The sequence below is a fragment of the Clytia hemisphaerica genome, unplaced genomic scaffold (genome assembly GCF_902728285.1).
Source record: "Clytia hemisphaerica strain Z4C2 unplaced genomic scaffold, Clytia hemisphaerica genome assembly, whole genome shotgun sequence".
Lineage (NCBI taxonomy): Eukaryota > Metazoa > Cnidaria > Hydrozoa > Leptothecata > Clytiidae > Clytia > Clytia hemisphaerica.
The window spans coordinates 212,929-237,429 of record NW_027103710.1 but is presented as its reverse complement, the minus strand read 5'-3'; the positions used below and the strand labels follow the sequence as shown (position 1 = coordinate 237,429).

The 24,501-nt window shown below is 35.6% G+C and overlaps 1 protein-coding gene across 1 annotated transcript; it reads left to right on the top strand.

The window, feature by feature from the left end:
• The first annotated feature begins 1,494 nt into the window (after positions 1-1,494).
• LOC136804220 (uncharacterized) lies at positions 1,495-22,220 on the top strand. Its single transcript, XM_067060921.1, has 6 exons — positions 1,495-1,581; positions 10,508-11,787; positions 12,615-13,040; positions 14,779-15,213; positions 20,807-21,427; positions 21,989-22,220. The coding sequence occupies exons 2-6, from the start codon at positions 10,515-10,517 to the stop codon at positions 22,141-22,143; spliced, it is 2,910 nt and encodes a 969-aa protein (XP_066917022.1). The 5' UTR covers positions 1,495-1,581; positions 10,508-10,514; the 3' UTR covers positions 22,144-22,220.
• The last annotated feature ends 2,281 nt before the right edge of the window (positions 22,221-24,501 follow it).

Sequence of the window (24,501 nt, the reverse complement as noted above, 5' to 3'; positions counted from 1 at the left end):
GCTGGAATCTGTTTTTTCAACGTGGGATTTTATAGAGTGGTATTTGGCACTTCCCACCAGAGTAAAACATTGCAGGGTCCCACGCGTGGGAAACATGTACTTTCCCACCCTTTTAATTTGACTTTCCCATCCGTGGGAACTGATGACTTTTTCCTGTGTTTCTCACAGGTATCTATGGAAGCCCCCAACAATCATCCGTATAGGTAGAAACAATCCTTTCCAGACGTTATCTCCCGAGATACTGGATTATGTAAGGAAGACCGGGATACAGCAATGCAAGACAAGGATGTCTGGAGGGAAATAGTGAATCCCGTGGTCTCGACTGCGGTGGAACCATGATGATGATGATAACTAACTACTCTAACTTCCCCTCACCCCAGTGAAAATCAAGGAGAGATTGATCACACCACTCAATTTTTAGAAAATATCTTGCAGCCCAGTGAATTTTAAATTTGTCACAACCCACCCCATTGGGTTTTTAACACCCACTGGGGCACAGAGACAGGGGTGTTGTAAACATTTCACTTTATCGTATAGATTTTCTGCAAAACACCATGCACAAAGAAATCCTTCTCAATGTAACAAACAGGAGTTATTTAGGTAAGAAAGCAAGAAAAATTACACGAGATTATAAAATCTAAAATAAATTGCATTTTTTATCTCCTCTTTTTTAAGAGGAACAAGTTTGTGGAACACCACAGGTAAATTGCTAGCGTGTTTTTATGAATTTGTTAATAACACTATTTAATCACAAATTTTAATCTAAAACATATTAGAAAAATAAGACGACTCAAACAAGTCGACTCAAAGTCGAAAATTTCACTTATCGTTAAGAGGTTTTGAAATATTTCATACTTTTTTCCAATGTCATATTTGTCAAAATTAGGGGGTATTATATTCCTTCTTTTTTGTTTTCTCAAATGAATTAAGAGAAATAAAATTACAAGCCACTAAATATGCATGCATGGTATACGGTTACTTACTCAAATTAAAAAAAAAGTAGTTTTACAGCTGGTTCCCAAAGGAATAATTATGAGTTAAACGTTGCAAGAATTCTCTTTAAATCTCACAATGAAAATGAAATTTTTGATTGAACCTATATATTTTTGGACTCGGGTATTATTCAGTTTTCGATTGGTGTAAAAATCATTTTCGTGACACCTTTCTATCAAAAGTAGCAAGTTTTCTTCTTCGTTTTTCTTCACTTTCTTGGACAAATTTTGAAAAACTGATAAGTGAAAAATATAAGCGTATTTAAATTATTTTCCAACGATACCAAACTTTTTATTATGCGAAAAATGGCTGGAAAGTTATCGGCAAAAAGAATAAAAAATGCACACCTTTTTGACACAAACTTTTTAAAAATCTTTTTCAATGGGGACAATAAAAAATTTGATTAAAAATGCCACGTAGTTTATTATGGTTTTCCTTTATTTTTGTGGTTTCTTCATTTGATAATAGAAAAAAATGATATTGAAACATCATATAGGATATCAAGCAGGAACCAATGCCTCAGTAATTCATAAGAGCATTGCTCTTTGCGAAGAAGACATATAAAGTTGACGCGTGCACAACAAAAAGGTAAGTCTGCTTGTATCTTCCTCACAGACAAACATTCTAAGACCCTTTTTAAAACTCCCGCAGCTGTGGTAACTATTTTGATCCGCACAATCTTTTCCGGCAAACAGTGCAACCATTTCAGGCATAGTGGCATTGAAAAATTTTAAGATTTCGGTACAGAGATTTCTATTCTAGTTTTTATTTAATTGTTCCGTGGGGGCGCTATAGTGGTTCTTCACATTTTGCAAAGTTACGTAATTTCCGCCATCATAGAAGAAAGCATTCGATTTCGTAGAGGCGATCCCTTACACAATTCGAACGTTTTACTCCATAATGGCAGAAACTGAGTAACTTAAAGAAATGTGAAAAACCTCTTGTACGAGATTGTTGGCTAAGATTACAAAATAATCAGATTGTAGAATTGATAATTTTTGCAGACTCAATACATTTAAGTGTATTTAAAAAGGGGTAAGCGAATTAGGGCCAGCAAATTATTTCATAAACTCATAACCACTTACACCATTGGAAAGCCCTCAAAAAACGATATACCCAAAAAATGGATCTTTTTTGAATTGATACCTTCTCTTTTTTTGTTAATAACTCCCGAAAAAATGTTTTTAACCCTTGGTGCATCTTGGGGCTAAAGCCCCCCCCCCTGGTCGAAAATTTTTAATAACTTCTGATAGACTTAATATTTTTTCATGAAATTTTGGCAGTATGGCTAAATCATGGATTGACAACTTCTGACACAATTTTATCATTAGTGATGACGTCATTGCCACCTGATGACGTCATCAATTTTTAAAACCTCCAAAAATAGGACCCCACTCTAACCTATTTTCACTTCTATATTTTTTGTTCAAATTTTGTACGGGAACTCCGTTTGACATTTATACAAGGGGCACAGGGTAGTCCAGGGGAATTTAGGGTTGACCTAAAATTTGCGTACACATGGAATTTTTTGATTGAAATGTGTTCATTAGGTCCCTAGGAGTGAAAAACCTTTGAGTGCTACTTTGCACACTTTGGCATTTTCACTAATGGCGGAAATTCCAAAATGGCGGATTTTGAAGTTTTTTGAATTTTTGATGTCTTCGAACATAGGCATATTATATACCGATTGAAAGGAGAACAAATTTGTTGCTTACAAAAAAGTCTGAAAATGTACTCAATGTGGGTTAAAAGCGATAAAAAGTGTCAAAATGACGTTATCATTTTCCCAAAACTTGACATTTGCTCCAAACTATTAAGTGTTATATAATAAATACCGTTGGAAAGGATTTTTCATGATTAACAACTTTTCTTTACTATTTCAAAAAAGTTTGAAAAAATTATTCAATGTAATAAGTAATAGAAGGTAGTGTCAAAATAAAATTTCTCCAAAGTTTGGCTAAAATATTAAGTGTTATATACACACCGTTGAAAAAGATTTTTTATGCTGAACAACAATAAATGTACTTAGTGCAAATAAAAAGCGATAAAAGGTGTCAAAAATGACGTCTAAAATTCTGAAATTTAATAAATCTGATAAATATTCCAAATGCATGTTTTGAAAGAAACAACACGATTTGAAGTCGAAAGTTTCGCCTAGAATTTAAACTACATAGGAAAAACAAGAAGTAGAGATTGAAGCTAATCTGAAATCTACTTTACATCGAGCCTTCACCCTCTATCAAGAGTTATTGATTTGATTCTTATAAAGTAAATGCTTATAAAAAAATAAATATGCTCATATTGTGCGCCGTCCCTTGTTTACCTTGTAAGAACTTACTACCGAAAGGCATGTCACCGTCTATCAAGATTTATTGATTTGATTCTTATAAAGTAAATGCTTATAAAAAAATAAATATGCTCATATTGTGCGCCATCTCTTGTTTACTTTGTAAGAACTAATTACCGAAAGGTATATTCCCGTATATCAAGAGTTATTGATTTGATTCTTATAAAGTATATGCTTATAAAAAAAATAAATATGCTCATATTGTGCGCCATCTCTTGTTTACTTTGTAAGAACTAATTACCGAAAGGTATATTCCCGTATATCAAGAGTTATTGATTTGATTCTTATAAAGTATATGCTTATAAGAAAAGTAAATATGCTCATATTGCACGTCATCCCTTGTTTACTTTGTAAGAACTTATTACCAAAATGTATATCACCGTCTATCAATCAAGAGTTATTTAGTTGATTCTTATAAATTATATGCTTATAAGAAAATTAAATATGCTCATATTGTGCGTCATCCCTTAATTACTTTGAAAGAACTAGTTACCGAAAGGTATATCACCGTCTATCAAGAGTTATTGATTTGATTCTTATAAAGTATATGCTTATAAGAAAATTAAATATGCTCATATTGCACGTCATCCCTTAATTACTTTGTAAGAACTAGTTACCGAAAGGTATATCACCGTCTATCAAGAGTTATTGATTTGATTCTTATAAAGTATTTGCTTATGAGAAAAATAAATATGCTCATATTTTGCACCATCCTTTGTTTACTTTGTAAGAACTTACTACCAAAATGTATATCACCGTCTATCAATCAAGAGTTATTTAGTTGATTCTTATAAATTATATGCTTATAAGAAAATTAAATATGCTCATATTGTGCGTCATCCCTTGTTTACTTTGTAAGAACTTATTACCAAAATGTATATCACCGTCTATCAATCAAGAGTTATTTAGTTGATTCTTATAAATTATATGCTTATAAGAAAATTAAATATGCTCATATTGTGCGTCATCCCTTAATTACTTTGAAAGAACTAGTTACCGAAAGGTATATCACCGTCTATCAAGAGTTATTGATTTGATTCTTATAAAGTATATGCTTATAAGAAAATTAAATATGCTCATATTGCACGTCATCCCTTAATTACTTTGTAAGAACTAGTTACCGAAAGGTATATCACCGTCTATCAAGAGTTATTGATTTGATTCTTATAAAGTATTTGCTTATGAGAAAAATAAATATGCTCATATTTTGCACCATCCTTTGTTTACTTTGTAAGAACTTACTACCAAAATGTATATCACCGTCTATCAAGAGTTATTGATTTGATTCTTATAAAGTATTTGCTTATGAGAAAAATTAATATGCTCATATTGTGCGTCATCCTTTGTTTACTTTGTAAGAACTTATTACCAAAATGTATATCACCGTCTATCAAGAGTTACTGATTTGATTCTTATAAAGTATTTGCTTATAAGAAAAATAAATATGCTCATATTTTGCACCATCCTTTGTTTACTTTGTAAGAACTAATTACCGAAAGGCATATCACCGTCTATCGAGAGTTATTGATTTGATTCTTATAAAGTAAATGCTTATAATAAAAATGAATATACTCAAATTGTGTGCCGTCCCTTGTTTACTTTGTAAGAACAAATTACCGAAAGGTGTATCACCGTCTATCAAGAGTTATTGATTTGATTCTTATAAAGTATATGCTTATAAGAAAAATAGATACTCATATTGTGCGCCATCCCTTGTTTACTTTGTAAGAACTAATTACCGAAAGGTATATCACCGTCTCTCGAGAGTTATTAATTCGATTCTTATAAAGTAAATGCTTATAATAAAAATGAATATGCTCATATTGTGTGCCGTCCCTTGTTTACTTTGTAAGAACTAATTACCGAAAGGTGTATCACCGTCTATCAAGAGTTATTGATTTAATTCTTATAAAGTATATGCTTATAAGAAAAATAGATATGCTCATATTCTGCGCCATCCCTTGTTTACTTTGTAAGAACTAATTACCGAAAGGTATATCACCGTCTATCAAGAGTTACTGATTTGATTCTTATAAAGTATATGCTTATAAGAAAAATTAATATGCTCATATTGTGCGTCATCCCTTAATTACTTTGAAAGAACTAGTTACCGAAAGGTATATCACCGTCCATCAAAAGTTATTGATTTGATTCTTATAAAGAAACGCCCATTTAAAAAACGCCCACACGCCTATATTGCACCCCAAAAAATGTCTCGCCAGCCAGACACATACACGGAAGGCGATCGTAATACTTTCACTAAACGAAATTAATAAGTGCCCTGACTTTAGGTCGAATGGATTCTAATGGTTTAAACGCTGCAGACAACCTCTTTTTTTGTTCGCTTGACCCACATGGAGAATCTACCTTTTTGACAGATTGACTTCATTCAGTTTTATTCCGTAGCAGGCAGCAATAAAATAGATGCTTTCTTGAATGATTGAATCTTCGGTATATCTTCGGAATAGTTAATGACCGACTGAACCACCTCTATGGGTGCTATCAACCATTGTACATGGCTCGCGGTCAGTTCCACACCTAGGTTGTTGGACCTACCTCCGGGTACCCCGGTGGAGGTCCTTTAAATTAACCCATGTCCGTCCGTTCGTTCGTCTGTTGCCAGCTTTTCTCGGGATTAGCTCATTAGTTTTTTCTGATTTTTTGCAAAATGATGCAAAATGGCAATGCCCAAAATGTGACGGAGCCCGATTTTCGGAAAAAAAAATTTTCCGGCCGAAAATACCGGAAATATCCCGCAAAAACTGGTTTTTTGGCACTTTCTCGAGATTTTATCACTAGTTTTTTCTGATTTTTTGCTCAAAGATGCATATTAACAATGCCGCAAAACATGGCCGAGTCCGATTTTTGAGAAAAAAAATTTTCCGGCCGAAAATGCCGGAAATATGCCGGAAATTGCTGTTTTTCTGGATTTTCATTGGACTTTTTCCTCATAATTGGTTGTTTTTTCATTCAAAAAAATTATTAATAGCAATGCCCACCATCAAGTATGTTCCAATTTCCAATGAAATTGATTTTTGAAGCCGGAACTATTCAAAAGTCGCCGGAACAACCTATCTTCGCCGGAAAGACAGTATTTCTTGAATTTCTCGAGCTGTACTTATATTTTGTTGTGAAATTTTGCACACTGATGCAAAATGACAATACCTAAAATGTGACGGAGCCTGATTTTCGAAAAACATTTTAATATGCCAGAAAACCGGTTTTTTTTTACATTTTCTCGAATTTTCATCCTGATTTTTCTTTGATTTTTTGCAAAATGATGCGTATTCGCAATGTTCAAAACATGACCGATTTCGATTTTTGAGAAAATGTTTTTTCCGGCCAAAAAAGCCGGAAATTTCCGTTGTTGCAGATTTTCATTGGTTTTTTCGTTTCATGTCTTTGTTTTTTTCAAACAAAAACATCATTTATAAGAATGTCCACGATTAAGCATGGTTCAATCTTTAATGAAACTGATTTTGGTACAGGAACTTTCTAAAAATCGCCAGAACAGCCGAGAATCGCCGGATTCCATGAATTTCTTGAGTTGTTCTCGTATTATTCTGCATTTTCATACTATTGTTCTCATTTTTCAATTGTCTTATTACATCAATCTTCAGGTAGGTCCATTCAGCATGTAGCTTGTTACTCTTGGTATCCAGTTGAAAACTTGTGAAGTGACGTAAAATGAATGGAATAATATCCTTATTTGTTAACAAAAGCCTTCGACTCAAAGGAATAGACAAACAACACAAGGAAAGATAGCAAACATCTTTGAAGTTTATGGGATTCCTTATCCAATCATTAATTCAATCGTGGTACATTACCACGGAACAAATGCTATCGCCTGATAGCGATACAGATCCCTTCGATATAAGTGATGACACCTTTTCTATTTTATGTGGCTATGCTATGTACTGATGAAGACTTCTCTCAATCGTCACTTAACCAGAAGTCTACTACACGTCCTAAATGCAGTACAAACACAGGCTGAGCTTCGAGTAGTGCTGAACATCTCCTGGCGTGAACATCCAACTACAGAGCGCTTCTATAAAAAACTAACTACCAATTCTTTCCAACCATCATAAAATTTCGTATCACATGCTTGCCTGTGACTCGATCATGAGTAAAGACAAGCTTGCCAGTGAAGTTATCACCTCGTAACCAAAACAGGAAAAAGCAAATGTTGGAAATAGACCACACTAAAGTTACTTACCGACTACATAATATTGAAGACACTGGCTGTAAAACCACCGAAATCGAAACCACTGAACGCGAAACTCTGATGGCAGACAGGGATGTATGGAGATAGATGATCATATTGGCTAGGTAATCAATAACCCGTCAGTGTAAGGGTAGTGATAGTGTTTAGTATGACCTGACTGTCATATGTACAGAAAAATTACACAACCAGATGCCTAGGAATTGCTGGCGTCACAATGTCGGCTTGCTTCTTAGTTCTTTGGTTGATTTTGATGAGTATCTGAAAAGGATTTCATAAGAAATGGTGATCGCACTGAGTATTTATGGACAGGATGATGTTAGCAAGACAAAAATGTCCTCAGTATTATGACATACAAATTTGATGGGGGACTTTCGTTCCTCTTCCCAATTTACGATACTCGGTTGTAATGATGCCTGCTCCCTTTGTAAACGATTGATAACATATACTTATATAATACTTAGATACTTTCATGCTATGATAGCAGGAAGCTTGTAATCCTAGGAGTGGAACATTGAGTGTCAAAGTAGTAGTCTAGTAGTAATACAATAATGACCGGTTAGTGAGGGCTGTAGGCTGGAGGGCTCGCAAGCTCGGTCGTTACTTGACCTCGGGCAGTACTTCTCAGTACAGCCCGAAAAAAGCGGGTTATTATTGTATTTGTTAACCGTTTCCTTCAGCTTCGATTGATTTTTAGCGCTTTATCCAGGAAAAATAGCAAAATAAAGCGAAAAAAAAATGAGAGAAATGATGTCAACGCATTTGTTCATTTTCCTTTGAAAAAGTGACGTCACAATGAATTTTCCTAACGACGGGCAACTCTGGACAGTGTAGGCCCGTCGTCATGCAAAAAGTACTAATTGCATTGCGCAAAAAGCCGTGTAGCCCGCTTTGAAAAAGTAATTGGTTAAAAACAATGTTCAGTGATGCCTAACACTTGCATATAATAATCGTGTTTCGAATTAACGCCCCCTCTAAGGGGGGGGCGTTTATTCGAGGGGGGCGTTTAAAAGAGGGGGGGGCGTTTATTAAATAATTTTTGAAAAAAGGGGGGCGTTTATTCGAGGGGGGCTTTTAAAAGAAGGGGGCGTTTATTCGAAGTAATACGGTATGCCTATGTTCGAAGACAAAGTGTGCAAAGTGGCACTTGACGGTTTTTCACTCCTAGGGACCTAATGAACACATTTCAATCAAAAAATTCCATGTGTAGGCAAATTTTGGGTTCCCTAAAAAAAGCCAGAAATTCCCCCGGACTAAGGGTCAATTTTGCCCACCTGCATTGGCGTGTATTTTACAGACCGGCCCAAATTTGCCTTTTTTGCCTAAATTAGTCCTAAATTTTTATATCTCAATTGGAAAATGCTATTGACTTGAAATTTGACCAGTGGTAGGTATTGATAATGGAAACTTTCTCTCAAAATTTTAGCGAGATCGGACCATTAGTTATGCAGAAGGTGAGCATTTAAGGTAAAATACTGGCTGGTCTGTAAAATACCAACCGCACAGGTGGCCGACTTGAAATTTTGCACATTGTCTTAGATGGTCAAGACCTATCACTGGTGAAAATTTCAAGTCCTTGAGTTCCGGAAAAGGGGGTGTGTATAGTACTAAATACGAATACCCCTGGAACTATTTTTTTTCGGTTTACTCTGATTGGATTTGGCAAATACACGCAATTTCAACAAAAAGTACCAAGCCAATTGGATAATTCATTCTAGCAGCTAATTTAGCATTCTGGTCTGTAAAATACCAACTAAACAGGTGGCCGACCTGAAAATTTGTAAATCATCTTCATTTGTCAATATCTGTCACTGGTGAAAATTTCAAGTTCATAGCACTTGTCAATCCTGAGATCCGAAGGGGGCGGGCTAACATGCCCCTCAAGATGATCCGCATATAAAAAAATAGGAAGATGCACGAAGGGTTAAACAATAAAGCTGCGTGTCCACTAAAATTAAGCTATTGCAAATAGTTTGCAATGAATAAATTTCTTGTCGCGAATTCTTTATCGCAGGCACGTGTTCACAATGTCCATCTAAAAAATAAATACTTACGAAATATTTCGGCGATCATGAAAATAAGTTTTGTATTTAACTCTTTCCGTTAGTTTTTTAGAACTTCCAACTTCACATGCAATTATCTCAGCTTCCGAGCAATCTTAATATGTTTGGGTTCGTTGCAAAGCTCTTTTCATGCTTTATCTTTTCAGTGTGCCAGATTTTTGAATTAGTTCCTCAAAAAAAATTAGGGCAGCCGAAAAATATCGTTCCAAATTGAACGAAAGTAGCTGGGGCCGTCAGGAAAGTGTTAAAAGAAATGTGTTCAAAAAAGATGTATCTTAACTTATCTCCATGGTAACACAAAATACAAATTTATTAAAAACAAACGCAAACGCATTGAAAACGTTTTCATTTTCTATCACCAATTATTCGGAATTAATTTTGATTCTAAGACAAAAAATATTTAGCGATGAAATGTGTCCACTGGAATTTTTTTTCGATGGACAAATGTTTTCGCGATGATCATTTGCGACGGACATATTTTCTTTCAGTGGACACGCAGCTTAAAAGTATATATTTCCTGAAAGATCATGAGATTTCTTAAAAATGATGGTGTTCATTAAAATCCTATCTGGTATACTGAATAGGAGCAATTATTAAGAGACCAAATTTTGACCTAGTTACATTCAAAAGAGATGAATTCACTCATAGCTTTCCCAACTGGCACAGAGCGTTGTTTCAACGTTCATCTAACATCCAGAACGTTCATTTAACGTTAGATGAACGTTGAAACAACGTTGCGTGGCAGCTGGGTTGAGCTATCTATATGATTCTTTTAACCCTTTAAGTGCCGATGACTTAATAACTTGTCATCCCAAAACCTAAAAAGTAAACCCTGGCACTTAAAGGTTTAATTCTAATCAATTTATTCGATCTTCCATACAGTGCAATAATGGAAAAGCTGATCTTTATTGGTGTCATTCTTTGTATGTGTTGCCCATGCGCAGATGCATACAAATCACCGTACAATTGGGGGGACCGTTATCATGGTAAATTTATTGGCTCTACTATATATTGTGATCCAAAGCCATACGTCCCCGGTGGTGGTATTAAAACGATCCAAAAAATTAAGGCTCCCAAAGCTACACTTGAAGAAAACGAAATCCTCAGTGGTTTTTCAGCAGGTACCCAAGCAACAGGATTTATTGCAGGACTTACAGGTTTCATTGGAGAAGGGTCGTCCAAAATAAAAAACGTTCAAAAAGTTTTTAATACTGCTTCAAAGATGGCATCGACCATGTGGTTTGTAAGTGGAATCTTGTCTTATCTTGGAGGTGAACCGAGTGCTCAGGATATTCTTGATGCTACTAATAAAGCTTTTGAGGAGTTTGCCGAAGACGTCAATAACAGGATGAGCGAAATGAAAGGCTATGTTGATGGTAAAATTATCGAGTCCAGAGCCATCATGTTAAAAAGAGAGTACCAGACGTTGATGCCGAAATGGTCGGCCTGTCTTCACCATTATCATGAGGAAACTGAAGTGAACCAATGCCAAAAAAGAGCATACTTAGCTATTCGAAGCGAAAGAGCCAAATTTATGATATTCAAAAATCAATTACAGAAGGGGACAGTAAGCCGGGAACAGTTGAAAGAATTGGAAATGCAATTTCCTGCATTCCGAGATTATTCCTTTTTAACATTACTCGTTTTGCGCTCAGTAAGGGACAGTTTCAAAAACGAAAGAGGCGAATGGGACGAATACATCGCTTATTTGAAAAAAAGCATCACAGTGTCACAAGAACTTATTAAATACGCTCACGAAGTCAACAACGCTATACTCAACTTTTATGGTGCACAATCAAAGAATCTCTGTAAGAAGACAATGCATTGTAAAGAAATGAAGGAAACCAAAAAAGCAAAAGACTTTTGGAGTGATAAAAAAGTTGTCGACAGGTCACGCGCATGTGAATGTCGAATGTTCGCTGATGCTTTACCTCATGAATTGTGTGAATATCAAGCACACAATCGGCCAAATGGTCAATGGCATGATTTCAAAAAATGGCTTGGAATTAACGCAAAAGACATGCTGTACAGACACGAGGATATTTATTGGAAACAAACATTATTACTTGTTCAAAAATATTGGCAAGAGACTGTAATGTCTCAAGTTCAATTGTGGGAGCAATTCGCAGTCGACACTCAAAAAGAGCTCCTTTCAATTGCAGGTAATACATAATAATTATTATTGGGCTATCGGAAAAAAACCGTGCAACCCCTGTTGAGGAGGTCGCCAACTATTCACACTCTATCCTCTTGGAATTCCAGACAATTTTAGGATTCTACTCCTCTGGAATTCCGAATTTTTAAAGATTATCAAACCTTACCCCCATGGAATTCCGCTTATTTCTAATGGATTTTTGTCTACCCCTATGGACTTCCACTGCATTTCAAACCCTACTTACCCCTTGGAACGGAAATGGACCTCCTCAACAGGGGGTGCACGATTTTTTTCTGGAAAAGCCCATTATCATCAATTAATTTTGAGTTGGTAACAATGATAGGACCTAGTGTCCTAAATAATTACAGCTTTGGCTGTTTACTAGTAAAGTCTAACTTTCATAAAAAAAGCTATTTACCAAGCTATCAAGCTCTTTCTTATAGTGGATAATAAAGTCGTGAGCAATTGCACTGATGATTTTTAAACAAGTTTTCAAATGTTCCATTCATTTAGACAATTTAGGTTTTTCTGCATTTTCCACCAAGTCTCAGAAAACGGCGGTCACATATGGTACTCAGTGTTTTTAATGGAGAGCAATTACTCCCATAAAATAAAAAGAATAATACAAAAGAAACGCCCTCCTTCATTAATTTTGAGTATTTTCTGTAAGCGCCGTTGAATAGGACGAAAAATATCCATGTTGAACTTGGTATCGTGCAATTTAAGCCTGTACCTAACCCATATCGGGGTGATTTTTCAAATTTTTAAAAAATCTGTCCGTGTGAGGGTTTGTAACGTCAAAGCAAAGTTTACCAATGAAACTCTTATCTACAGGTCCGCCAAATCTCGCCTTGGGTCGACCGACTTCTCAATCAGGCCAAAATAGCGGTAGCAATCTTGCCGTCGATGGAAAACATGACAAATGCTTTCCTCAGGATCACCAGAGTACGAACACAGGTCTGCAACAGAATCCATCTTGGACTGTCACACTGGACAAAGCTTACGATGTCAGATACATCATTCTTTATGTTGGTAATTACAACCCTTACGCCCATGCAAACTCACTTTCACATACTGATATTTACGTTTATGATAAAAACAACAAACCACATTTTTGTGCAAATACCGGAGACATGAGCGTATCTCGTAAAATGATACGAGTTACGTGCAATTTTGGTGCAATAGGAAATAAAGTCAAGCTTGAAAAGCAAGTCCACGGACAGCTGAATTTATGTGAAGTTATGGTTTATGGACAAAAAGGTTAGTGAAAGCATTCTGCTTTTGATTTCTGCTAGCTACTGTGGGTGCCGAAGGGCAAGGTCAGTGGCTTCCCAGCTCACACACAACGTTGTTTTAACGTTCATCTAACGTTATGAACGTTATATGGACGTAAAAACAACGTTGTGTGTCAGCTGGGTTAGGTAGAGCAAGAAAAATCATTCTTTATACCGCATGAGACTTGGCCGGTTTAAGAGATGGAACTTTTACCGCTTACTTTTCTTCACCCCGCTTTCCGAAAGCAATGAAAATGCTAGATCTAATCTATTGGGCCGATTTTGTTTGCTTTTTCTCTTTTTTTTTGCTGGAGAAAACCTTATAGGTCGGACAAAAATTTCTTTATGCATGTTTCGCTGTTAAAGACTAAACCTTATCTCAGCTGAGATAAAGAATGTTGCAACTTTTGATAGAATTCGAATCAAGTTGCGGTTATAAACTCGCGTTGAAAAGATATCTACGAGTGGAATAATATCTAATATAGAAAATTGAAAAAAATAAAAATGAAGAAGAAAAAAATCAACTTCTTGTAGAATCGTGGTTATAATTACCATTTCCAAAGGAGTTGTGCCTCATCTTAGATCATCATCACTGTGAAAAAATATTTCACAAATATCCAGTTGATCAAAAGATATCAAGCAAAGTTTACTAAGCAGATATTCAATAGGTAAAAGTTGGTTATTGAGATTTATTTACCCGAGGTGACGTAATATTCATCAGGGTTAATAAATCCAATAACCAACGTAAACCTATTGAATATATGTTTTATCATATGCCCAAAGACGAAAACAAGACATAAGTTTTCTATTTTGTAGAGAGATTCACACGAATGAAACATTTGAATGTTTTTCTTTCTAATTGTTTTTTAATGACTTAAGTCATTAAATTGTTCACAAAATTCACAATTGAACTATTTTATTGTCTCTCTTTAATTGCAACAGAATAAATGTGACAAAAAAATCAAATTTCGAAAAGAAAATATAAAAAATCTACCGTAGTATATCAGGAATTATTCAATGGCTGTTTTTGCCTACGGGTATATAATAATCCCGGGGGGGGCACTCACGGTAAATGACCTACCAGACGTTCGGCCCTGAAGGGTAGGTTTTTCATAGTTCAGCTAGTGCACTGTAAGGGTAGGAAATTACAAAACTGCACTGAACTGCACTGCAAGGGTAGGAAGTTTTGATAAAAGGCCAATTTCTTGGTAAAATTGGCACAAAATTGGTCAATTTTGGAGGAAAAATTGTAAGGGTCCGATTTTAGAAGCCAAATTTTGGCCCGAACGTATGGTCGTTTTCAGATCGAGTGCCCCTCCCCCCCCCGGGATAATAATATTGGTTAATTGACAATCATTTTTTGTTGTTTTTTACTACTTTATAGAGTTAACTAGCAATAAACTTTGTTTGTCTGTTGATTGAATGAATATTTTTGAAAACAATTTTCACAGTGATGAAGATTGAAGAATCACTCCTGTGAATATGGTAATTACAATTCTACCAGAAAATGATTCTTTTCTTCTTCATTTTTCATTTTCATTTTTCATGTATTTTTCAAATTTGTTTTGTTTCATCATGTTCCACTCACGAATGTCTTTTCAACGAGCACAAAATCGCAATATGATTCGAATTATATTAAAAGTTACAACCTTTCTTGTCTCAGCTGCAAATTTGAGATTAATGAACAACATCGTCTATGGACAAATACTATATTTCTTTTTCAGTCAAATCTTATGGTAGGAACCTTGCATTAAACGGTTTAACAAGGCAATCCTCTACCCTATCCAATTTTCCAAGTTCCAAAGCTGTAGATGGTAACAAAGCTAATTGTTCAAGCAACACGGCATGCTCAAGCACAATGGTTTCACAATCTCCTTACGGAAAAATCTGGTGGCAAGTGCAGCTGCCAACATCGTATTATGTTGAAAATGTTTTAATATACGGATGCGGTGACAGTTCGTTATCACAATTTGATATTACAGTCATCAATTCGGACGGAAAGATTTCCCTGTGTAGACATGTGTACGATTTAGCCCGCGAATTCCCTTTCAACAATGTCAAGTGTGGAGAGAAGGCGTATGGCGAGGTTGTTCGTATTGATATGAAATATTTAGATCAACCGTTGAGATTATGCGAAGTTGAAGTTTATGGGCGCCAATGTAAGTGATTAATTAGGTTTTGTTATTTCGAATGTCTGGAAAAAATGGAACAGAATTTATGAAAAGAATCAATCAATTACTTGATTTCTTTTATCCAAAACCTATTAAAATAGCTTGGGAATTGAATACCTTTTAATTGAACAAAACATTTCCATCTTATTGTAATTATTCCGAACTCGTTGGGATAGAAGATTTGAGTATTTGAATCTATGCAAATTCTGTTCCAATTTTTTCGGACACACTCTAGCTAGCATAAAATAGTTGAGTCTGCTAAATGACGTGCCCTACGTACCCACGTGCCCTCAATTTTTTGACGTGCTTACGTGCCCTGACGTGCCCGCGTACTTACGTGCCTACGCTCCCTTGAAACATTGACGTGCCTGACGTGCTCGCGTGCCCGCGTGCTCACGTGCCCAAAATTTTTACGTGCCTTCAAATTTCGACGTACCCTGGATTTTTGACGTGCCTTCAAATTTCGACGTGCCCTCATATTTCGAAGTGCCAGTCTAATATCTAAGCTCATACCATAAATAAAGCGTTGTTACTAAAAGTGGTAACACGGGGTAACAGGGGATAACACTAGGGTAACAGCAGGTAACACCAGGGTAACAGGGGGCATTTTATATCCAGCCACATTGCTGTCATCACATTCTAGTAGAGGAAAATTTGTTCGTTTTTTTGAGGTCGCTCGACTTTTTTAGTCAAAGCACTTGTTATACATTTTTGGAAAGCTAAGGGGTAGGGGAATCAAAATAACTTGGGTGCCAATTTTGTTTCGGACACTTTGGTGTGATTTTCGGACAAATACGACGGTCTCAGGCAAAAATCATAGGGTGAAAAATTAATGAAAATTTTAGCTTGAGAAAACGGAGACCTGTTGTATATTTTTGGAAAGCTCTCAAAAAATTAAGATTAGTGATATATTGCGAGTATAGGTGATTTCTTTACCTAACTCGAGATATTGAGCTTCCGAAAGCGCAAAACCTGGACAAAACAGCTGTTTCTGGCTGAAAAACACTGAAAAACACTGTTTTTAAGGATTAATATCTCGAGTTAGGTAAAGAAATCACCTATACTCGCAATATATCACTAATCTTAATTTTTTGAGAGCTTTCCAAAAATATACAACAGGTCTCCGTTTTCTCAAGCTAAAATTTTCATTAATTTTTCACCCTATGATTTTTGCCTGAGACCGTCGTATTTGTCCGAAAATCACACCAAAGTGTCCGAAAAAAAATTGGCACCCAAGTTATTTTGATTCCCCTACCCCTTAGCTTTCCAAAAATGTATAACAAGTGCTTTGACTAAAAAATTCGAGCGATTTTACAAATTTCCCCCTACTATTCCGTATACTTAACACTTTTGGTTTTTTTCTCCTGGTAGGCATCATATTTTATGATTTTGTAATTATTTTCGTCAAAAATGTGAACAGGGTATCAGCATTTTGTCAAAACGCCACGTGCCTACAAAAAACTCTTCTTTTCCAATTATTTTCAACCTGTTACCCTGTTACGGGCCTGTTACCCCAGAGTTTCCCCTGTTACCCCAGTGTTACCCCTGTTACCCCAGTGTTACCCCCTGTTACCCAGGTGTTACCCCCTGTTACCCTGTGTTAACCCATGTTACCACTTTTAGTAACAACGTCCTCGGAGCCACCATTTTCAATCTGTTACCCTGTTACCCGAGTGCTACCCCCTGTTACCTTGGTGCTACCTTGGTGTTACCCTGGTGTTACCCCCTGTTACCATAGTGTTGCCCCCTGTTACCCCGTGTTACCACTTTTAGTAACAAGTAAATAAAATGGGATCCACAAAATGTTCATTAAAAGATCATGTGTTCTGTTTTGCAAAAAAAAAGAGTGCGAAAAAGGCTCGTGCGCATTAACAACGTATTGTCGTGAATCATTGAAATTGAAATGGCTGCCCATAAAAAGTCAATACCGGCAAATTGAAATACAAGCTCATTTATTTGGTTTTGTAATTAATTCGGTAGAGAAGAATCTTAATGATGTCTGTGAAGGGAGGGTACGTCAAAAAATAGACAACACGTCAAAAAATCAAAGGCACGTCGAAAATAGAGGGCACATCAAAAATAGAGGGCACGTCAAAATTTGAGGGCACGTCAAAAATAGAGGGCACATCAAAAAATAGGGGGCACGTCAAAAATAGAGGGCACGTCAAAATTTCAGGGCACGTCAAAAATAGAGGGCATGTCAAAATTTGAGGGTACGTCAAAAAATTAAGGGCATGTGGAAATTTGAGGACACGTCAAAATTTTGGGCACGTGAGCACACGGGCACGTCAAAGTTTCGAGGGCACGTAGGGCACGTCATTTAGCAGACTCAAAATAGTTTGACTCTAGAAATAAAATAACAGACGTAAATAAACTCCGGAAATACTAAGCTTGCATGATTGCGCCACCTGAATCTTGGTACTGTGATGCTAAAACTGAAACAGACCCATAGAGGAACTAAAATCGAGGAAAAACCTGAATTCTCGTGAATCCTGTGAAATTTAACGCAAAAATTTAAAACCGATATCGTTTCCTCGATTGTTTATTCATTTTTTGGTTAGCGAGTTAAAACATTACATTCAGTAACTTGCCTTCATAATTTGAAGTACAAAATGGCATTGCATACTAGAAAGGGTTAATTAAAAATCATTCTAAAGAAGTCTCTACATTCTACAGTATATGGTCCCCCAATATGTCGGTTAAACCGCCCTATTAACCTCGACCTGTTTTGATTGCTGTAGCCCCTAGGGGGTGGAATCTACCACGCTCAATTATTTTTGATCTAGAAGTGCTATGATCATAAAAATTGGTACAGATGAAACAAACTTCCTGGAATAAAAAAATTTCATGAGGTCATCCAAAAGTCGATGAAGTCATCCTAAAATTTCCACCTGTCGGAAAATTAGGCAAAAAGTATGGTTTAGAAAAAATGATCTCAGAATCAAACGGGTTGAGATATTCAGGTTCTGTTTTCAGATTCTTGAAGATAAATAGTTATTCTTTCAATTAAACGCGCCGGTTTTTTATTTTGAAAAGGTTTATTTTTATTGTTAAAATCAATGCTGAAAATCAGTAAAATTTCCAAAAATTGATGACGTCATAAATGAACGAACAATGAGTCATGGAGTGAGATATGATCCAAAACACTCCATGATTAATTAATCCTGAAATACTCCGAATTTTGAAATTTCAAATAGCTCATTTTAAAGCCCTTCCCAAATTTCAATACATATCAAAATTTTGGGGAAATTCATCATGCGAATGACGAAATAATTAAAATAAAGTGATTTTCACGATTTTCGAAAACCTGATTTTGGTACAGTCAAAAAAAAACATGTCCTTAATTACAAAACGTTCGAATTTCCTTTCTCTTTTGTTAAAAAGAACTTTCTTTTTATCTGTATTTATAATAATTATTTGATCAAAAAACTATTTTCTTTATGCTCGCTGCTACAGAAGAGATATTTTGCTATCGGATATCTAAAAATATTCGACAGTGCGTTTTGCTTAGAGGTGGACGATAAATTCATTTATCCCGCATCAGTAAGATTCTCGCAATTCCATTGGTCGAAAGACATCACGTGGAGGTGGGATATAAACCGTATCTGTCTTCCTCGCATTCGATTGAGAAAAAAAAGAAGACATTGCATATTGACGAATGCGCTTTCGAATGTTTTGGTCAAAATTCGAATGTTTTGTTTTGAAAAGACAGAAAAAATAAAATAAGAGGAAAACAGTGATTGAGAATGTTTGTGTCAATAGGATGCAGAAAATCTTTAAGTTATTTTGATTTTTACTTTTATTTGGTTCATATGGATCGAGCAAGACTTTCAATTGCGATGCTATGAAATGTCACTTTCACATATCCCGCTTTTACAGTTTGCTCTTTATTGTAAGTATCTGCTTGGAGAGTTCTGAAAATTTTTCGTGCTTTTGAAACACATGCAAAAGGACTTCAACGGGATAAATCCGTTGCACGGTCGTCTCGAGGTGGGATACGGGATATACAGGGATCAGTAAAAACCGTATTGGGACTCGGCAAGCCTCGCCACCAATACGGTTTTTACTGACCCTGTATATCCCGTATCCCACCTCGAGAAGACCGTGTAACTAATAATATTCCACGGAAATGACAGTTTTTGCTGTTTTGGCTGATTCAGCAAGTATTATTGCATATAAGTTGATTCTCTGTTGCAGTTGGTAGCAAAAGAATTTCGCAGTCTTTAGCTATTACCCATCTTCAAGGGCTCCCAAAATGTTAGTTGACTTTGATATGGTTTATGTTTCATCCAACTTCTCGTGATATAAAAACACCTGGATTTTCGGATAGGTTGTATTAGGTATAGAAAGCTTCCTATACCCTACCTTTATAACTTATTTTCGTAGTAGAAGTAATGAAAATTTTTGTTTCAATACTGGCAGTTTCATGTTTTTACAAACAAACCTCAGTTGAAAATAAAATTGCAACGGATTGCTCTTACAAAAAAATAATATTGCAGGGTCTTCGTCAAAAATTGACGTCATTTTAGTCGTGAACTTTTAAAGTGAATTTGTTCACGTGACGTCATTTTGAAATCAGTTCATTCCTAGAATTAAAAATCTTGTCAGGGTTCGGAAATATAGCGATTTCAAGTTTCTCCGCAAGAAAAAGTGAGCATTTCAGTGACGAACAGTTGAGCGGTGGGTACTGTCGGATGGTTTTCCATGCGATTTTTGGCGATAGGTTTTTTCGTTTTAACCTCCAAACTTTTTTTGGCAATTCCGTCTCTTTTTCGTAATGGTGGTTTGCGAAAGAAGACTTGTGGTTTGCGAAACCTTTTTTGAAAGCAGGTTCGGCAAGTCCGATATAAAACTTCTAAGAGAAAAACTTTCAATGATAATGTCATGCGAATGCGAATGTTCACAAAATGCCAGCCCAAAAATATATCCTTATGAAGTTAATATATTCTTTTATCCTTATATCAGTTGAAACTATTTCGAATCGCATTTTTAACTAAGATTTCTCGCAAAATTAAGTTTTTCAAAATCAACGGATCAGCCTCTTTCTGTTCTTATAAAGTGATACCTTAAGGGAACTTATTTTGGCAGGAACTAATTTTGGTGAATTTGGCAAATTTAGACAAAATTCGCCAAAATTAGTTCCCGCCAAAATTAAATATTTTGCTCACTCGTCAAAATAAGTTCCCGCCAAAATTTAAGTTTTTGTTTTCTTGCTTAAATAACCCCTGAAATTCATCAAAATTGCTCAAAATAAGACAAAATAGAACAAATTTACGCCGTCATTCGCCAAAATTAGTTCCCACCAAAATTAAAAAATTTCATCATTCGCCAATATAAGTTCCCGCCAAAAATAAAAGTATTTAAGATTTTTGCTGAGCGCCAAAATTAGTTCCCGCCAAAATAAGTTCCCTTAAGGTAAATTGATGTTTTCTACTTCCAATGATGGTACATAATAGAAAAGCCGCTTTGAATAGATTTATAAAAGATTTCAACGACCATTTAGGTCATTACCGAGACGTTTTCTCTCCATCTGTATCTTTATTACCTTCATGAACAAATAGAGAATACAATTTTTTTATAGTTGATGTTCAAAACAGAGAAAATTTGGCTTTACATGGTAAAACAAATGCATCAAGCAGCCGTCTTAGCTCACTTGCAGTTGATGGAGACAACCTGAACTGTGACATGAAAGTGAAAAACTTGCCAGTGCTAAATTCCGTTCATCCCGTATTTATTTCCGACGGATACCGTCGTCATCCCGGGCCTGTGTATGAAAAAGGCCGTGGTTATCCCGGGCCCGTCATTGAAAAAGGCCAGATACCGTCAACCCGTATGCCGCCAAGGCCAGGAATGCAAATTCCAGGTATTAGTTCAATAGATTTTAGTCGTGATCCAAAAAGCTTTTGGCAAGTTCAATTGATCTCAATTGCAAAAATCGAATCCGTTATCATATACAACCGTGTCGACTGCTGTACAAATGATTTATCGAATGTAAAAATAACTGTTTTAAGCTCAATAGCTTCTGGTTCGAAAGATGGTAAACCATGGGAAGTACCATTTGGTGATACAGGAATCATGAATGCTGTAATCGCCAAAGAAATTAAGACCACGAAAGATGTTTTTGGTGATATTGTGAGGCTTGATCAAACAAGACCACACGTGTCTATAGCTTTGTGCGAAGTTGAAGTTTATGGAAGAAGAGGTACACGCTTTTTTTTATAAGAATGGTCTTTTTCCATTCGATCATGAATATTCTTAACTTTTTCGGAAAAATCATTCTAAAATATTCTTAAGGCTTTCTTATATTAGTCAATTTTAAAGCCATACCTTAATAATACAATACCAAAGAGGATTTATTGCAATTTCCAGAAATAATACTATTTCAAGGTGGAAAAATTGAAATTACTGAAATTTTTCGTGTAAATTGAGAGAGTTATGGTCAAAAGAAGATCAAAATATAAATTTCATGATGGTAATATTCTTAGGACATTCTTAATTTTTCGCCCAATTTCATCATGAATATTCTTATAAAGTATATTCTTATAAAAAAAAACGTTTAAAACAATCGCATGCGCGTTTTTTTCTTTGTTTCTCCACCATATTGACACTTATTTTACCTGCACCAGGTAACAACATCTTTTGGGAAATATTTTCCAATTGACTAGTAAAAATTCTACCTGATTTGTGACAGAGCGGCATGCGGATTGTTGAAAAATATGTTCCGATAATCCGTAATATTGATTGACTATTTTTTTACTTTCAGCCACGAAAATGGAGTTATATACTTCTCGAATGCGGGCACTGTGTGAAAAGAAAAAAGAAGAAAATATCAACGATTATCACAATTTTGCTATGAAACACCTATGCCAGACGGTGATGAAAGGATCAAATTTTTTTCATAGGTTTTTAAAGTTCTAATCATTAAAAATGGAACCTTACAAACGTTAAATGGACGTTGAAACAACGTTGTGTGCCCACTGGGACCATCGGTTGTGTGAAAATATTATCAAAGAACAAGGAAATTATTTTATTAGCAAAAAAATACCGACATTATTGTTTGCGAAACTGGAAAATTTCATCAAACAGCTAGAGATTTAGGCGGATAACGATTTGGTTATTTTGTTGTTTTTTATCTATAATTTTACTAGAGATTTTAATTATCTATATAAAAGGATTGTTTTAAGGGAAGAGTGATTAGGGCGTGGTGTTTCAAGTCAAATTTGTTAACGGAAGGGGTGTTAATAAATAGAAATGGATGTTCTTTTCGCGAAAATAAAACAAGAGACAATTATTATTCAGTAGACGGCTATTTTCCATCTCCTCTATTGTGTTACCACTTTAACTAACTTCGATTTTAATTACCTTCCTGTTAAGCCTTCCTTGTGCTTACAAAGTTTTATGACTTTGTTAATTTGAAATACAGAAGCTAACCCCATAACCCCCAGCCATATATAATATGTAAGCCATATGTAATCAGGCAATTAAAATTTATTTTAGGTGTAGGGACACCTAGTATATATAGAGGTCAAATTTTCTTTGTAAGTAGGTAAGTATGGCAGTGAAGTTATTTCAATCTTCATCAATTTATTCTCAAATTATAATTTGTTTTGTAACTCTAGGAGCTGGTTATGTTAAAGATTATTTTTATAGGGAACTAAATTTGTCTCAAAGTTCATTCTGCACTCGTGTCCCTTTCGTTTTATTTACTCCGTCTGATCATAATATTTAGTAAGTTCAGATGGAGGGCTCGGAAATCTCATTACACCACCCAAGTTTTCGTTTCGAATTAGATCATTTCGGTAATAGGTGCTATTTGAAAACTGTAACGTGCTAAAGCACTGGGCTCAACTTCAGGGATGAGCCCTCAGGATAATAGAAGGCTGATGTAAACCCAGGGTGATGGTTCACTCGGGATAATGGAAAGCTCATTGTAAACCCAGGGTGATAGGCGTTCGGGGTAAGAGAAAGCTCGATTGTAAACCCAGGGTGATGGGTTCTCGGAATAAGAAATTTGGGAAGATTTGATTGTAAACTCAGAGTGATGGATACACAGGATAAGGTAAGCTTAAATTGTAAACGCAGGGTGTAAAGAGCCTACTTTGACAGACACACAGAAAAGGGAAGGCTCAATTGTAAAATCCAGAGCGATGAGTACTCAGAAGGATTAAAAAAGGCTCAGTCGTAGGCAAATTTAAATTCACGAAAGAAGAATTCTTTTAGGAATAAAGATTTTTTTCCCTTGTAGAGCACTTTTTATTAAGAGAAGGCCCGTCGGAATGTTTAGCATTTAAAAAAATTCAGAATTGATAATTAGGAATGAGGCTGGAAAAATATTATGTTTTGCGGAATTAATTAATGTGAATGATTTTTTTTTTCATAACAAAATGAAAGCGAAATTAAGGAACATGCGGAACATATTAATGCGAATGACACAATTCAGGAATTGCGGAATTAAATAATGCGAATTAAGGCCAAATTCGCATCAATTAAATTCCGCATTAATTTATTCTCGCATTAATTTATTCCCTTAAGGTAAGCAAAATAGAAGCCGCTATTATATTGCGGCCATATTAAATTAGGGTGAAAGAGCAGTTCCTAGTTCAGGCCGGTCCCTACTTGCAAATGCTCTAAATCCAAGGGCGGATGTAAAGTACTCAATGTTTTTAATGGAGAGCAATTACTCACATTAAGAAATAATAACAAATTTAAACTCTCCCTCAAAAAGATTGAGTACCACTGTTGAATGGGTCACGTAAATGTCCCAGTTAATGCCGGTCTCCACTTGCACACGCTGTTATTGCACTTTTCAAGCGAAAGCTTAACTTTATTGTATTGGTCCTGTAAGTCAAAAAAGTTGAAATACAACTTCTTTTCAAGCACATACAGCTTGCTTTTTATAATGCTATTATTTTCTCTATGCTGAATTTTAAAAGACTTGAAAACAATAAAAGTTCGCAGCACATGAAAGTGGGGAGCGGTCTTCCGCAACAACCTTTTTTTAAGCACGTACGATGTTATTATTTTCAAAGGAGATGAAAACGATATATGATCGCAGCCCCCAGGGGGAGAGGTACTAGGATTGCAAGCTGACGGAGGGTTGCCGCCCAACCTTTGACCCTCGGACCCTTACCGGGACTAAAAAGAAGAAAACAAAGGAAAATTTTGTAGATTCTACGACCCATTTGGGGAATACATAACTTTACCAATTCTGACCAAATTTCGATCTTTCCGGGGATAAAAAAGTATGTAAAAAGTTGAAATTTTCCTATTTTCCGA

Excerpts from the sequence above, each read along its gene's own strand:
- LOC136804220 (XM_067060921.1), top strand. The coding sequence starts at position 10,515 with ATGGAAAAGCTGATCTTTATTGGTGTCATTCTTTGTATGTGTTGCCCA. Across the intron at positions 11,788-12,614 it reads AGAGCTCCTTTCAATTGCAG|GTCCGCCAAATCTCGCCTTG; the intron begins GTAATACATAAT and ends TCTTATCTACAG. Across the intron at positions 13,041-14,778 it reads TATGGTTTATGGACAAAAAG|TCAAATCTTATGGTAGGAAC; the intron begins GTTAGTGAAAGC and ends TTTCTTTTTCAG.